This window comes from Leptosomus discolor, chromosome 1 (assembly GCF_034619465.1).
Source record: "Leptosomus discolor isolate bLepDis1 chromosome 1, bLepDis1.hap2, whole genome shotgun sequence".
Classification (NCBI taxonomy): Eukaryota; Metazoa; Chordata; class Aves; order Leptosomiformes; family Leptosomidae; genus Leptosomus; species Leptosomus discolor.
The window spans coordinates 159662693-159680099 of record NC_141391.1 but is presented as its reverse complement, the minus strand read 5'-3'; the positions used below and the strand labels follow the sequence as shown (position 1 = coordinate 159680099).

The 17407-nt window shown below is 44.9% G+C and overlaps 1 protein-coding gene across 2 annotated transcripts in view; it reads left to right on the top strand.

Annotated features, from left to right (window-relative positions):
- The first annotated feature begins 4593 nt into the window (after nucleotides 1–4593).
- SYN3 (synapsin III) overlaps nucleotides 4594–17407 on the top strand; it is a 179278-nt gene continuing 166464 nt past the window's right edge. For both annotated transcript variants that reach the window (XM_086468573.1, XM_086468580.1), the window contains exon 1: nucleotides 4594–4910. In XM_086468573.1, coding sequence (XP_086324699.1) covers nucleotides 4594–4910 — 317 coding nt within the window. The remainder of the gene's footprint in view (nucleotides 4911–17407) is intronic.

Below are 17407 nucleotides of genomic sequence, written 5' to 3'. Positions count from 1 at the left end.
TCCCATCCTGAAATATAGCCCAAATCCCCTCAATAGGAGCTGCTGTCTTGCCTGGAAGCAGCCCATGGACTTTATTTCAGCTGTGCAGGGGGCTACAGGCCTTCCTATGGGCAGGTTCATGCCTGGCATAGCACTAAGTAGGTGACTTATCTCAGTGTGAGCCAGAGGAAGACGCTGGTGTGCACAGAGGCAAGGTACAACTTGACGGTGTAGAACCAGCAGCTCTTCTACCTGTGGCTCTGGAGTGACAAAATACTACTTCACAGATTTGTCTTGCTTCTGAAAGAGGTGTTGGCTCCTGGCTTTGAAGAAGTTATAGCCACGCTTGCCTGATAAGGTAGGATCTGTACACACATCAGGTGGATGTTGTGCTGCATGAAAGCTGAATGCAGTGAGAGCTGCATAGAGCCAGATTTGGCCTGACCTGCTGGGCCCTCAATATGTCCATGGGGAGTTTCAAGCAGTAGGAAAATGAGGTCCTAAGCTACTCAGCCTGTGCCTGTATGAAAACATCTATCGCTGAAGGTTAAATAACAGCAAGTGTGCATGATGCGGAAGCAGACCATGAAGTTTTCCATTAAACAAAGGAATCTGCTGGCAGTTTACACTGTTACCATTGCAAAGAAGATCTCCTCTGTGGTGGTACTAATGACAATTGATAAATCAATACACTGAAGCCACCAGTAACTTCCTTTTTCAAAAAAGAGAAAGTCTATTTTATTTACATCAGCTAGCTCATTAGAGAAATGTAGGTAATGAGAGGAGGACAGCCTGTGCCATTACTTTGACATGCTCAAAGTCAAAGTTCCTGGTGGGTTTGCCATTCCGCATCCCAGACTGGAGCCAGGCATCGCTCTCTGCTGCAGCAGTGTCATCCTGTTTGAATTTAGTCTCCACGTGCTTTGCTGGAGGGAGATTTCCCCGTGACACCAATTGCTTAGGTTTTCTCTCCTTCCTTCCCAAGCCAACGGCATGCGGCCCAGTCTTCACAGCAAGTGGATGCAGTGCCAGCCGGCAGAGGGAAAGGCCAGCCTCAGTACACTGTCCCTAACTCTCTAGACAAGAGAGTTTTTGCCAGCTCCCAGTGTCTCCTGGGCAACATCTTCTACTACCAAACCCATGGTGGAAAAAATGATGGGTCACTGTAAATATTGCTGTTTAAAAGGGTCCAGGAAGGCAAGTGGATATGGCCTTGCTATAAGTATGATAAAATGTTTATTGTAAACAGTACCCTGAAGGGCACAATTTGGGAAGCCCTCTTGTGGAGGAAACCTGTGTGCTCTCCAGGTGCATCATGGGGTACTCTGGCCCTTCCCAGGCCTGGGACATCCTACGCCATGTGCCTCTGTGCCCTTCTTCCCAGCGCAGGGCAGAGCAGAGACATTTGCCTGTTGCTTTTCTGGCTGATGCTTCGCAAGTAGCCCATGTTCTTTTGGAGAGTGAAAAGCTTGCAGAGGGGGAAGTAGCTATGCAAGCACGTGGCAGTGGGGGAGAAACACTTTCAAGAGCGTGCAAGTCCTGCTGGACCCTGTCCCAAGGGTTCTGGCTTGTGAAAAGAGACTTGACCAGCCTGTACAGCTGGGGCTAGGTTCCCTCCCGTGGCTGAGAGCTGCCACAGCAGGAACGAGCAGCTGTGCAAAGCATGCAAGGGGCAGGTGTCTCATGCTAAAACTGCTTCTCCTAAGACTGGTATCGAAATTACATCCCACCTCTTGCCAGTTAACACCAAGATCCTCCAAGAGAGCATGCCTAATTGCTGTACACTGTAGCAGCATACTCAATTGGACCCCTTCTGACAGTAGATAGATCTCTGGGATGCTCCTCTTAACCAGGATTAGACCTTCTCTTGAGTGGACTGTCATTAACGTGAGGAGATTTTTCTTATTTGTGTTGTGCAAGGTAGAAAACACAGGTTCTTGAGCAGAGGACAGTGCAATGCGTTTTTACCCAGCCTGTTGTGTAAATCCCCCAAAGTCTTTGTAGGGTCTACCACTCTGGTCATCCTGGACGGGTAACAGTGGATGGCTCTGTGCTGGCACTCACAGTTACGGCAGTAGGTCAGGAGCAGACCAAATGCTGTGTGGGTGTATGTATGAGGAGTAGCCAGCTCATAATTAACGGATACTGTATGTTACCTGCTTTTTGGAACAATTGCTGCATAAACAGTTGGTGCTACCGAAGCACTTACCGGTGCACGCGTTTGCTGATGTTGTGCAGTCACTGGGTGTGCCAGGATGAGGCGGGAAGTCAGCACAATGCCTCTAGATATGTTATCGACTGTAAATGTGGCAGGAAGTCATTAAAGATTTCCTGAGCTATTCCCTGGGAAAAGACTAGCTCCAGGCTCCAGCAAAGTCAGAGGACTTGTACTGCCAGGGCTGGGAAATCAAAAGAAAAATTGACTCTAATAAGCCAATGTCAGTAGCTTCATCAGGGAGCCCTCTGCTCCAGATGGGTCTTGTGCCCACGGGGTCAGGGTGGTGATAGATGACAAGACTTGGGGCACATGTGCCAAAGAGGTCTTTGTGGCTCGTTTATTCCAGGCAGGCTCATCTGAGACTCCCTAAGGTTCTGGGCACTAAGAGAGGTACATACATAGACAGGTCTGAATCCTTTGTCTCTAAAGCTTTGTAAATCCATACAGATGAAAATAAATGACACCTTATTTTAAGAAAGTTGTTTAATTGCTCCATGACCTCCCAGCTACAGCTCTAGGAGGGAGATTTGCAGACACTGAGCTCTCTTGGACCAACTGGGAAAAAACAGTTTCCTGCCATCAGGAGGCAATCAGAGACTGGGATGAGAACGTGAGCAGTGACGGAGGTCAAACCAGGCAGGCCAAGGCAAGGAGCTCCAGCATTTATAGAATCATAGAACAGTTTTGGTTGGAAGAGACCTTCAAGATCATCGAGTCCAACCTTTGTCCTAGCTCTATCAACACCACTAAACCATGTCCCTAAGTACAGCATCTACCCATCTCTTTAAACACCTCTGGGGATGGTGACTCCACCACCTCCCTGGGCAGCCTGTTCCAATGCCTGACAACCCTTTCAGTAAAGAAATTCTTCCCAACATCCAGCCTGATCCTCCCCTGTTGCAGCTTAAGGCCATTTCCCCTTGTTCTATGGCTTGTTACTAGGGAGAACAGACCGCAGACCGACCCCCCACCTCGCTCATGCCTCAGCCACTCATTTGTAGGGGGCTCATTCAAAAAGACTTGAAGGGGGTTGGGGCATGATTCAACAGTGATACCAGGAGTTCATGTGACTCATCTCACTTGATGTATGGGATAACTCTCACTTTTGTTACTGCAGATGTGTCTGTCTTGAAAACATTTATGTTTTACCAGAAATATGTTTCTTTTTTTTTCCCCTAAATCTCACCAACCAGCCTCTGGTCAAGACTCAAAGGCTGTCTCAGCAGATAAAAGGTCTTGTGGAATTACTGTGGAAGTCTCATTTCTGGGCTGTGCCTACAGGTAAAAAGTTTTAAGAAAAGTAACTACTAACACTGTGGGATTATTTAGCTACTGAAAACCTTAGTGTTCTGGGTAAAAACAAAGTCATCATACTATGGTCAAGGGAGAAGAGCCAGATAATTATATTTCACAGTGCCCATTTTCTCATTGGAAAAGATGAGCAGAGTAAGAGACCTCTCTTCTTAAAACAGAACAAAACACAAAACCCAACAGCAGAAAAAAAAAAAAAAAAGTATGTGAAGATCACACATCCAAACTTCTAGTTTTGAGTACCTGAAAAAATCCTACAAGCGAACTTGTAAAATCAGTAGTCTGCTATGTCTAGCAACCACCAGCATGCACCTGGCTCAAAGTCTAATTTTGAGTGCCGAGAACAGCAGGGACAGAGACATGTACTTTGAAGCTGCCACTGAACTTGATCACGATGTGTATAGGGGTTTTTCCACTATTTATTTTCTACAAGCTATTTCAATTTAGGATATTTTTTTCCTTTAAATTCAGAGTCTTGCTTACAAGCCTGCCAAAGATGATACAATTTTTTACCCTGTTGGATCATTTGCTGGTTATTCTGTAACAAGCATGTGTTATTTCTGACATGCAAAGTAACAGATATAATCTGTCTCTCTTTTGAAAATTGACATTTACGGTCAGAATAATTTTTCTTTCCCCACAGGGAACAGTTATAGAATTGATACCCCCTAAGCTAGTGCAAGCTGGTCTGCCCTGACCAGAAAATGTTTTGGGGTGAGAGAGAACCATGAAACATACTTTGTCCTATCTGTTTGGCTGTACTAGTGTAGCATACTGCATAGAAACGTATTTTTTTTCCTCCCATTGTTGATTACGTACCGAATTAAAAGGCCAAAAGATGACTTCTTATGTCGGACTCACAGTATTTGTCTCATATATGTCTTTGATTCTCTTCCCACAGGAGAGAAAGAAAATACAGCTGAAAAACTAAGGCATATTTCTCCAGCAGGATTTCAAGGAGGAAAGCCTGCCTGTCTGGGCTGCAAGGAGGTACCCTACACGCACACAGAAACATTCCCCGGGACCAGTGACACTGTCATTCAGTCTCGCTCTTGCTGAGAAGGTTCCCACAGAACGCTGCAACAATGAATTTCCTCCGGCGGCGTCTCTCAGACAGTAGTTTTGTGGCAAATTTGCCCAATGGCTACATGATGGACTTGCAGCGCCCCGACAACTCCACGAGCTCCCCGGTTTCTCCTGCCATGGAGAGAAAGCATCCACAGCCACCGCAGCCCGTGCACTCTTCCTCTACTGGCACCAGCATCTTCAGCTCCATCTCCAGTGCCATGAAGCAAACGACGCAAGCGGCTGCAGGACTAATCGATCACTCGGCCAGCCCTACACCACCTGTGGCCCAGAAACCCAAGATCCTGCTGGTGATTGATGATGCACACACAGAATGGTAAGTCATTGTGGGCCTCCTTGCTGAATTTAGCTCCACAAAGTTTGAGGGGTGAGAGCGATCTGGGAAGCATGGGGCATCTGCAGGGGGTACACAGATACTTTCATGTGTATGTCACCAACTCTGGCTCCAGGGCGGTGTCTGTCTAGTGACTTGTATAAATGGCAGAGTAGGCTTTTCTCACATATTTCTTGAAAAAAAATGTTCATTTGGTACTCATTGGCAAACTTTTTCATAGCCTCAATATATGAGCACACATAAGGCATTTTAGGCTTAGCAGGCTTAGCTGAGCTGTCACATCTAGCAATGGTCCCAAGAGGTCACAACTGAAGATGTGTCAGTGGTGTCATTCAGGACCTTAGCCTACTGTTTGTTTTGGCTCTAAAAATGAAAAGGGACTTAATATCTCTAGCTCTCAATCTCTCTTGAGCTTTTCTCTGTATACAAATTTGTATATAAACTAAAAAAAGATAACCCAAGCTTACTACTACCAATAGTAATGACTGGAGTTCAGTCGCTGGTCCAGAGCCCTTCATCTGCTAAGCATAGCAGCTATTGGCAAAAGGCTCTCAGGCTCAACTAAGCCTCAATTTGTCTTGTTCATGAAGGTCTCTATTTACAAACAAAAGTTTGGAAGTTTGCTTCCTGTGACACTAGGCAGCAAAGGACACTTTCAAAAGGGTAGGACAACTGAAGTCTTCTGAAATGTTAGAGAAATTACTTACTGCTTGCTGTGTGCTTCCTCTCAAAGTCAACTGGTTTAGAAAGCTTTAGGCAAGATAGTCGAGAGACTTACCTGGGGGAAAATCCAGAGCATGTGTTGAGGAGATGTTCGTTTCATCTGCCAGCTTGTCACAATACAGAAAAAAAGGGTAGCACAGACAAGAGGACTGTATAAAAGACATCAAAATTAAAGAAGTTGTGTTACTAGGTGTTGGCCAAGGGAGTTTATTTTATTGTTCTTTTCATCCCACGCCTCTCTTCAGTAAAGTTGTCACCTTTGGTCTTCTTCGCTTTCCCAGGAGAGTGGGGACAAGGTGAGACCTGCCTCCCTGGGTGTATCTTCACAAAGCAAGAGCTTAGCTCTCAGCTGAAAAGGGGCAATGACTGAGTACGACTAGGTCAAACTTCTTCAGCCAACTTGAAGTAAGAGAGGGAAAGCAGTGGGATTTTTCTAAAAGGAAAAACAACTTTTCAAGTGAGTGGGAAAGTCCGTGATAAGGTGGTCACCATATCAAATTTTTCACTGGCCTAGTGTCTTTTATCACAGTAGCAGGCTCTTAACACCAGGAAGTTCAGTCGACAACACCAGTCTGGCTCAACCCTGATCTCTCTTTCCTGGGTGCACACACAAGTCTCCCAGCAGGCTGATGCTCACCAATCTCCATCTCTGCTTAGCGTTTTTGCAGTTCCTTGAAGATGCTGACAGGTGGCAGTCCCTTAACATAGCATCCTCCAGCTGGGGATGGGAGCGCCTCTAATGCACAGCTTTAGTATCTGGGGCTTAGCCGACACTTCTTAGTCCAAACACTGTAATCAGAGAGGAAAGCCCTAGCTCAAAGGCCAATCTAGTTTTTCCTTGAGATTAATGGTGCTGAAGGTAGTCTGGGCAGGGAAAAGGACAAGGAGGGGTTGGACTCTGTTGCAGTGTTTTTAAATCCAGGCTGCATTCAAATCCTTGCCTTTATATCTCCCAGCTGCTGTTCTGTCATGCAGACTTTGTGGTCTGTGAGCTGAGCTTGCCCAAGGAGCAGCAGCTGGGAAGTATAAAGAGGAGGTATGGCTACCCGTGCTGTTTTCACTGTTCCACTTGTGTGTAAGCACTCCATGCATCCTGCTGTCTTGGCTATCCCTCTGCTGTCTATACCTTAGCAGTTTCTACACGTGATGAAGTACCACTTTCAGTTCTCCCAGCTCTTTGCCTCTTTCCACAGGTTTGCAGATATCACATAATGCTGCTTGCAAAGGCTCCCTGCCTTCAGCCTCTCCAATACTGTGAAGGCACTGCACAAAATTAGTGTATGCATTCAGGATCATATCCTGGCATATGTATGACATGAAAACCGAGGAAACAACATTACTAACCCTTGCCTGCCACATATTTCCATGGCTCTTTGTAGCATGGACAGAAACACATGCCTAGAAACTTCCCCAGCCTAAAGGTAGCATGTAGTCATTTCTGAGAGAGTGCACCAATGCAACCATTCCAGTAGGCCAGGACTGTTGTTTGGGAGTCGATTTTTATGTCTCCAGGAAACTCAGTGAGTCCTTGAGACCAGCACTGCAGAGCAGTTGCTCCATGGCCTCATGGATGTTTATTTTTGGTAAGGTGCTTTTGAGCAACGCCAGTCATCTTCTTGGTCTCAGCCAGGGTGTTAACTGAGCTCAAGCTGATCAGCCCAAGGCAGCAGTGTTTGCCTTGTGAGAGCACAGCTGAAGAAGCTAGTTATCTAGGGATTCTGGATGTCCACTCTGCATCGCATATGGAAACAGTCTCAGGCTTTGAAGCGTGAACAACAACATATTGTCACTTCTGTGCTGGTGATTTTGGGTTTGGAAGAAGCATCATCCATTTCACCTCTGTCTGCTCTGGATCTTGCTACTGGTGAAACCTTTGTATTTGGTTTCCAAGAAACGCTTTCCTTCTCCTTTTGAAATAGTTAAGTCTACTAGAAAAGTTCCCCAAGAAATAATTATTGGAGTGCTACCTTTATTTTAAGGGTGGGGGACTTCCACAATGCCTCCTTTCCTACAGCAAGTTACATGAGGTTTACAACAAGGACTAGCTTGTTCACACATAGGAAGGGTGAGAGACAGTGGAATCTGCCATTTGATTTCTCTTATCTAAACAAAAACACTTTCTCATAATTAGAGACTGTAGCAATATTGTCAAGCCAGACATTAATTTATCATCACTGTGTGTATTATAGCAGAGGCAAAGAGCTACAATGGTGGATTAGGACGAGGTGTTACACAAGTGCATGACGAAATGCTCTAACGATCCAAACAAGCACGTACGTGTTGAATGCTTTTTAAAGTGACAAATGCCAATCCTTTCAATTTTTAAGGAGCTACTGTGTCTCTGATGGTACAGTATAGCACTTAACTTCTTTCAGACATCTGGAAGAAGCAAAGAGCATCCATGGGAATCCATGGCCTGTCTTCCTCCATAAAATCCTTACCACTCTTGACATGCAGTATGCTCTTGTTTATTCCAAAGAAAAAGTACTATATAAAAATAATGTGAGCCCCACAGATTATGATTAACTGCTTTCTGCATTAGCAGCAGTAAAAGAAAGTTACATTCTATTAAAAGCAAGGGAACTCTCCCAGCTTTCTGTTAAAGTGGCAACATTTTGACAAATTTTCCATCCTTCTCCAAGACCCAGATCTAGTGTGTTGCAAGGAAGCACACAGTGAATCTATCGCATGCAGGATGTGCACAAGAGGAAAACATCACCTGTATGTCTCACTTGTGCTCTTGGCTTTGACAGGTATCCCTCAGAGGCACCCACAGCATGGGGTGAATGTATCCGTGCATTGGCATGCTAGGGAAAAACTCTGCTTCTCTTCAGTCATCAATGGCACATATCTCAGCTGAGTAGCCTCCACATGGAGAACAAGGCACCTTCTTGTGGGCTGGGCAAGCAGTATCAGTGCCTGAGACTTCCAAAAATGCATCCACAACTCACCTACAGCAGCTGCCAGAAAAAAAAAAGGAGCTCAGACATGAATACACATACACATCAACACATGCAAGCACGCAGCAAAAGGGAGTGGGACCATGAGGAAGGGGGATGGCAGGACTCCATGTAATGGCAGATGAGCCAGCTCCGGCAGCCCGATCTCAGCCAAGAGGAAAACATCCCACCTCTGGCAACTCCCTCACCCTATGCACTGTTAAGTAAAATCATGCTCTTGCTGGATTGAATTTCTCAGCAGATCAAACAGGATTTAGTACTGTGAATTGTTAACCCCCATCCTCTGCGAAAGTGCTCAGCTTTCTAGCTTAATACTTCGTATTTAAACAGCTTATTGGGGAAGTGATCAAGCCCAGCTAAGGCTCCTATTAACAACATGTGTTAAAACCATTCCTTTCTGGACCAGACAGCATAACAAAGTTTTTCTTGTTGCATTTGTTAGATATCTTGGTTGCATTTGTGAAGTGCCTCATGTCACTTTTCAAAGCCGTTGGTGTGTTTTGTCCAAATTTCAAGCCATTTCAAATGCTGACAGTGTTACATGATGTCTTGCACAAAATACATGTGCCCTGCATGTGACAGTTCTACACACAAGGACGGTGCCATGTTTCACAGAAAAAAAAACAGCAGAGGATATTTTAGGAGACACAAAATTGCATTATTTTTTTCCCATTTACTTTACAGCCAAATCTGCCTGAACATACTGTCTCTAAAAATTTAAAGAAGAAAGAAGAGAAAAATTGTGATTCATACTGAATGAAATCCTCTTAATAAATCTGAAATGGTTCTTTGTATAACAATAATGTAATGATTCAGGTCTAATTATGGACTGACCTGACAGGACTACTGTTTTACACTGTTCAGAGGAAATTGTCAACACTTTTTTATTGAAATAAAACTATTTTTACTTTTGATAGTATGTAACAATATTCAGATTTAAATATGTCATCTGTCTGACACTATAACTGGTCAAATAATAACAGTCTAATACTGAATTTTATCAACATGGGACTTCCTAAATTCTAACTGTTTTTCAATTAATTCCTTTTCAAAAATATTCAATGAGTGTCATGAGTTATTTCATGCTTTCAGTAGGCTGAAGATGGTATACTAAGGCTCCCATTCAGAGGAATACTTCTGTACTATCTCAGTTAAATATAATTGGAAGTTCTGGACTGGCTTTTGAAGTTGGACTTCATTCTCATTTATCTTTATTATTATTATTCAGAATCGATACTTCAAGCTTGACCTCAGGAATTTGCAGGTTAAATTGCAAAGTTTTTCTATATTTCCTGATAAGAAACCAAAAATCATCTAACTTGGTGTTAACTGACAGTAAGTGATAATGAATTAGCTTTTATTATATCAGGGTAACCTTTTAAATTTTCACAAGTTCTGTGCAGCTACGCAGCTATAATTCAAAAAAAACTACAAGTAAAATTTTTGTTTTCATGAATCTGGCTAAAAAAATTACATTTTTGTCATTTATCCATGTTTATACAGGGCTGAATATTCTGTTCCTACAATTCATGCCAAGTCTGACTTCAGGGCAAACCAGAATTTTAGGGAAAGAGAAGGCAAGTTTGTGTTACATGTATGTGTGTGCATGCATGTACTTACTTGGAAGCAGCATGAAGAGTTTCTGTATTCCCTAGCATACAGGCATAGGGGTAAAAAGGAGGTAAGATTGTCAAAGATATTAAATAAATTGCATTTATCACATTGCTTTCCAATCTGTTTTAGGTATATCACCATCATGTGTGCCTGTATTTTTGTCCTGCATATGTAAAGCAACTTGGGATCTAGTCCTGCTAAATGAAAGGTGATACAGAAATGTAAAGGATTAGTATCATTACAAAAATAGGCGCAGGGAATATGGAAAACATTCCCCACCAGGTTATAAATATGCTAATACAAGTCAAATCTGGGACCTTAATTGCTTTACCAGAGTTCCTATAAATGCATAGAATTTAACCTCAGAATGTCCTGCCTAGTCCTGTACATATTAAAAAAAAAAATCCTTCAGATGTATTTCTCAAGGTTTGTGAGTCAGATTTCTTCTGCTTAAAAGCCAGCAGCCTGCCTCGGTGTTGGTCTGAGTTAGCTTGGCTCCCCTGTTCCTCAAGTTCAGGAAGAGCAGAAGTGGGCTGGAATAAAATATTACACAATCCTCAACAAAATGATACCCCTTGCAAACAGCTCCAGGCCATACCATCTAGATTTAGCAACGTGGAAAAGTTCCAGCAATGTACTATTTTGATAATATGCAAAATAAAATTGCTACCTCATGTTTTACTTAAACCAGCCCCCCACCTCCACAGACCCCACACACCGCCCCCCTTAGCTTTTTGTCACCAGGAGGAATGTGACCGCGATGTACTCTGGGTGGGGGACCAGACCTACAGCAAAGTGTCCTTCCTATCCTGACAGCTTGGAGAAGCACAAAAAGCTGTGCTCAAAAGCAATAGCACTGCACTAACTAGTGCTTCTTCTCTTGGGGGGGGCGATGTCTTTGATTACCCCCATTTCACAAGCAGGAGGTGGCACAGGAAGATGCTGGGAGGCCGGTATTGTGTGGGACTCCATAGCTCCTTGAATAGAAAGAGCGGCCTGAATGGTTGTGTCTGCAGTCGTTAAAGTGCTGGTGGATTGCCAACCCAGGTCTCCCCCGAAAACAGGCCTTCAGTTCTGTGAGAGAAAGGGAGGACTCACAAATGAAGATTTAAAAAACCCTTCTCCCTTCCTGCCCCAAAGCTTCCCTTTCTGTATGCATTCAAGCCAAGAAAATCCTTCCAGCCCTGTAGGGTGGGATCTCAGACCTCATCAAGGACCTCACCACGAGGACTTCCTTTATACGAAAAAAAAACCCAACACACCACCATCACAGCCCAATACAAACCTCTTCAGGAGAGGCGTTTCTTTCCTTGATGTGATCCCATAACTAATAATGCCTTGGGGGTTGTTTTACGGTAATGAGAGTGGGCTGGGTCTTGTGGTTCTTCCCAGAAGGCAACAAAGTCAGTCTGTTCCCACGGCCCGACCTCAGACACCAAGGACCTACCTGCAATGCAGCTGAGCTAGCTCTTGATTTGGTGGCTCCAGCAAGCTAGGTGGTGACAGCACCGAGAGCAACATGATCTTGCCCCGGGGAGGTACGGGCACCCCAGGCCTGGAGCTGAAACTTTTGTGGAGCTCCTGACAAAGTATCAGTGTATTTAGGGTTAACTTTTTACCCAACACAAAACTTAGATTTACCTCTTGGATACTCTCTGTACAGTGAAGGTATCCTTTCCTTCTTTCTGCACTTGCCTCTGCTCCATTTAACCTGTAACTCAGACCTTGTTTTCTGAAGTGTCGAAGCACACATCCATCATGCTTGTCCGCCACCTTTAGCATCCTGACACCCCCCTACCCCTGGTCCAAGGTACTCTTACAGAATGTTAACTACCAACCAGTCCATCCCACAGCTGAACAGTGCATAAAGGTCTCTGGGCCAAAGCAGATGTGAACAAAAGCTCCAGTAGGTTGCAACCTCGGCATTTGTGGAGTGATTTTTCTCTTCCCTATGCCCTGGGCAGTCAGAGCTTGACTGTCTCAAAAGTCCTTACTATTTGCAGCTGGGAATTACTAAACTGGGGAGAAGTGGTGAAGGGGTTGAGGGCTGGCCCCTGAAAGGAAAACCTTCCTTGTTTTCACCCCTGAAGAAAAAAGGGCACAAATGCATCTCTCCTCCCCGCTCCCCTCCTCACTGCCTTTATAGTGTGTAGGGGCTGGGGGGGTCAGGGCATTCCAGCGGCTGCTGGCCAGTATCCTGGAAACTGCCTCCTTTTTCCCAGTCCCAGCCCCTTTTATGAAGGAGACAATACAGACATACAGTGAGTGCCTTGTGCATCACTTGGGCCCCCAGGCCCTTTGACACGGGGATTTTGTACAGTGGCTAACCCCCTCCCTTCCCTCCCTGAGGTCCCCCACACCCAATCCTGGGGGCTTCAGCCTCGCCTCTTCCAGCCTGATCCAGAAAGAAATTACGTGCCTTATTTTCCCAAGGGGCTTGAGAGAAACAGTGTAATGTGATTCCAGGGAAATAATTCAGATAATTCCAGAATTTACCCATGGATCCCTTTTGGTTTATTTACTCAGGTTTCTTCTTCACCATTTCTCTCCCTCTTTCCTCCACCCACTCCCTTGCCCACCTCTCCCCAAGAATCCGGCACCTTTCCCCTTTCCTCAGCATATTTTGCTCTGGCCCCTCTGCAAGGTGGGAAAGGCTGCTTCCTGCTCTGGATGAGAAGTGGTCTTCATCCGAAGTGTGGCTTGGCTTTCTTTGCTTGTTGTGTCTTGCTCCAGAGGCCCAAGCTTAGTCAGAGGATTTGGAGGAATTTGCCATTACAATATCCCAGTACTCCTCTTTGGCACACTCTGAGTGATACTGAGGACATTCCTGGGGTGAAGGTACAAGCCTGCTCCTGAGTTTATAGCTCAAGGCCTCTGCTGAACAGTGATGCCCCAAAAAGTGCCTGGGTTCATTCACATTACAGAGGATTTGGGCTTAGGCTTATTTGTTCATCTGAAGGATGGCTTCCCAGTTACTCCAAGATATACTACCGGCAATTGCAATGACATTTGCTACGTTAGCTTGACTGAGGTCTCTTACAGGAAGATTTGAGCTATATTGCTTTGATCCCTTCCTATCCTAGAAAATTGCTTCATACGGGAGACATTTTGCAAGATACCCTGAAGAAGTCCCATGCATTTAATACAAAAAACCCAGCCTGTCTTCAAAGCTGCATAAAGTGTCATAACCTCTGCTTCACCCAGGTAATCCACCTGCAAAACCAGCTTTAAGCTTTGAATCCCTGAATTCCTCCAGGCCATCAAGACCTCTTCAAATCTCTTGTCCCCCCTGGTTACTCCCTTTCTGATGCTGAGGCCAGTGTTCTGCACCTTTTCTTACGTGGGCTACTGTCTAGTGGCATTGTACCTGGGAAGAGCTCCTTGGGCACTTTCTCTGTCTGATGCGTGACAAGTGGACATCTTTTCCTATTCTTTCCTGTTCAGAGCATTTTCCAGCCTGGCAGAAGTTGTGCAGTCCCCTGTTGCATCCCTGATGTCTTTGCTTCCCACAGATCCAGAGGAAAACACTGAAGCAGTCCTCTGAAGAAACTCGGATATGCTTCTTTGCACTGAGAGAATAAAAGTGGAGGGAAGAGACAAGAAATAACTCCAGGAGATGCAGTACGAGCTCTGCACAAATAGCTTCTGCTGGGTTCCTGTGCTGAGCACATGGGTTGGGTTGAGCACTCATTGCACCTACTTTTGCTTTAAAGCAGAAAGAGAGCAAGGCAGATGTAACTGGTTGTTTATCATACAAAGAGAAATTACAAGATGGTCTGTGCTCTCCTAACAGAAGTAGTGTGTGAATTTTGGCCCTTTGCTGCTGATCCTGGAAGACCCTACTCCACATGTGGGAGTTGCTTCTCTTGTGCCATGTTTCCCCATGACGCAGGAGCAGCACAGTGGTTCAGGCCAGCCCCAACTCCAGTACCTGTAGCCCACTGGCCCAGCCCTAGATCCCCTGGGCCTGGTGACACATGAAGCTTTTACAGGGAACGTCATGCCCCATGAGGACTGAATCCCTGTGTTTGCAGATGATGGGCATTAGTAAAAAGGTGCAGGGGAGCATGCCGATTCAGGGATAGGTGCAGTAGAAGCCGTCCCAGCTGTCGGTGGTACCAGAGGGATAAACTCTGTTTTTTGAGTGTCTCACGGGTGTGTTTGCAGTCTTGGATCACTTTTGGCAACCTTTGCTCAGATAGATGTTTTGCAGACACCTAAGGGCGCTAATATTATGCACGGACTTCCTGTGAATTATCTCTTATGTAGGTAATTGGAGGTGAATTGATTTTTTTTCTCTGCTGCTATTAAGGATACACTCCATATTTGACAGAAAATTGTGTATATGCTTCCTCCAACGGCGGTCACTGACACACACTGGGAATGTTTCATGGCAGCTCTGGAAAATAAGCCTTTAGTTTTTCCAAATTGCTTTATAAGAAGAGGCATCATGTTTCTTGTGGCCCTGTAATCATGTCAGGGCTGAGGCAGAAAGCAGAAGTTATGTTTGTCTGATGCCCTTGAACCCAGAAAATATGTCCTTTTCTAGAGCATGCGGCTTCTTCATCACAAAGAGAGAGGGGTTCAAGGCAAGCTTTCTCCCTGGAAGCCAGGGCAGACCTTTGCTTGTTTATTATGGTACTTCCTCCCTCCCAGCCTGTGCGGTCACATTTAAATGCATTGCCTTGCGCTGTAAATCCCACCCAGGGACTGCTCTTGAGCCTGGCCTTGCAGTTTTCTTCAGTCAAAACATGTTTTCATGCTAATTTACTGAGATCACAGCAACCACACCACCCCATCTGCACCCTGCCTAACCAAATTATAACACTGTGTTCGAGTGGGTTGAACATCTGACATGCTTTAAAATAAAAGGATGGCCAGCCAAGTGGTGGTCAGTGCTGCAGGCTGCCTGGGAGAGGGAATAAGTTTGCTTGGCCAGGGCCTTGCCTGGTGTCCCTAGCTGGGGGATGGCAGACAGCACCCCTCCCACTGCAATGAGCCACTCCTCTGATTGCTGGCAGTTGGCTGTGCTGGAGGTGAATGGGGACATTTCTAAGGCTCCCCAGAAAGGCTTTTTTCTGGTCTTCTGTGTGAGCTCCTGCTCCCCTGCAGAGCTACAAGCTGACTAGATAACCCTGCAGCATGTCATTTCCTAGGCAGAGGTCTTGAAGAGCCTTGCTCAGGTGGTTTTGGTGTAGAGAGCATCCACAAATGTTTTGCACAGTCTTACCTGCCAGAAACATCCATCTGTCTTTCTCCTGCATCACCGCCCGAGCAGTGTGTTCTTCCTTTCCTCCATCTCATGTCCACTGTAGGGACCAGAAGCGATTTCATATGTTGCACAATACTGACCAAAAGACTCTCCCGCTTGCAGCAAAGGCATCATGACACTTCCGCAGTATCAGCACTGATTCCAGTTTGCTTGAAATTTCAGGAGCTTCAGGGTGAGGCTAAAGCCAGTTTTCATTTCAACATGATAGCCTCTACTGCCCAAGGGCTCCAAAACCCCAGGTGCGAATTGAAAACATCACTCCACCCATTTCAGAGATGTTTCAGTAAGAAGTGTTTCGTTCTTACCCTGAGCCGTATCAAAGTGATGAGCTGATCAAATTATTTGGCTACAAATTGCTTAGCACCCGTAGTCTTCAGAGACATTCAGAGCAGGTTAACCCTCCGGGGGGGCTGTCTTTGAAAGAAAGTGGTATATTGTGCTGTTAAAAGAAAGTTATCTGAGACATGGAATGAGACAACCTGTGTGGAAAGAGGGATAAGAATGAGAGGTTACGCAGTGTCTAAGTTGAGGTCCCTTGCTCTACTCCAATGACCCTTCACGCTGGATGTTCCTTCTGTGTGACTACCCATGATCAGAGCCAGTACTGCAGAGATGGGAGAGGGGATTCTTTAATTGTGTGAAGGCTAATTTCCTGGACTAGACAGTGGAAGCCTCTTTGCTCCATCTGCACTGAGCTGAAGACTGTGGTTAATCACACTTCATTACAAGTTGAAGCAAAGGAGCACCAAGGAGTTTGCAACCAGCCGGTCAGCAAAGAGAAGAGCCCATAGAGGGAGGAAGTGTGTTTCATAAATGTGGGTAAGGAGTATACATTATGAGCATGCTGGGAATAAAACCAAACTTGTACCAGTGAATAGCGTGCCTCAAATTTCAGACCAGTTCCTGTGGGCCCACTTAAAGCTCATTCCAGTTTTTGAGAAGTCACTGGTTCCAGCAATATTCCCAATGTTTAGGAGCAAGGAATGTTGCCAGAGCCTCTAGAGCTATGCCTCCAGATGGAATTATCAAGTGCGTTTACTGTTCCTGTTTATTGTTAGAGGCATGATGTCTCAGCTTGTCTGCTGAGTTGCTGGTTTTTTTCATGCAACACTCATAAATTCAAAAAAAGGAGGAAAAATGGCCAGAGCTCTGCTTTTTATACTGGATAGGGGTTGCTAGGGCCACTGGGTCTTGGTCACATGTGGATGCTACACTGTCCCTCCCTGACATCTATGCAGAGGTCTTACTAGCACCATGCTGATGGATGGGCCATCTGGGAAGGGAAGCGTGATACAGCCTTCAGATAACCTTGTTAGAATGAAGTGGAAAACTTTTGATATTTCTTGTGTCTTTTTCTAATAAAATGAAAAATTTTGACTTAGTTCTGAGACAGAATGACAAAATGAAACAACTTTGTTTATTTACACTGCATATTTCTGGGGGAGAGGAGCATTTAGCTGAAAACTGGTATATTTTAGCCATGGGGAAAATTGCCTTCCTACTGTCTCTCTGTTTTTTTTATTGGAACAAACAGACACATAGTAAAAATGTGAGCCAGCTTCTTTTTTTTTGCTAATACTGTAAAATAGGGAGCAAAGCCGGCTTCCCCTCGTTTTCCTTTACTTCTTTATTCTGTCCTCTGCCAACTGGAAGCAGAATGCAGAGAGTTACTTTGTCTCTAGAAACAGGTCTTGCAGGGCTTAGCTGTGTTTTCAATGCTTTCCAAATAGAAGAGATTTTTTGGAACATACATGGTCTTCCTAAACTTTTAGGGGAGGTCTTAGAAAATAAATTAATATTTTCTTCTGTTTTCTTTGGCAAGGGGAAGAATTAGGGAGAAATATTCTCAAGGGAAATTATAGTGGTGATTTCTCTGCTGACTAATCAATATAAGGGGCGTTATACACAAA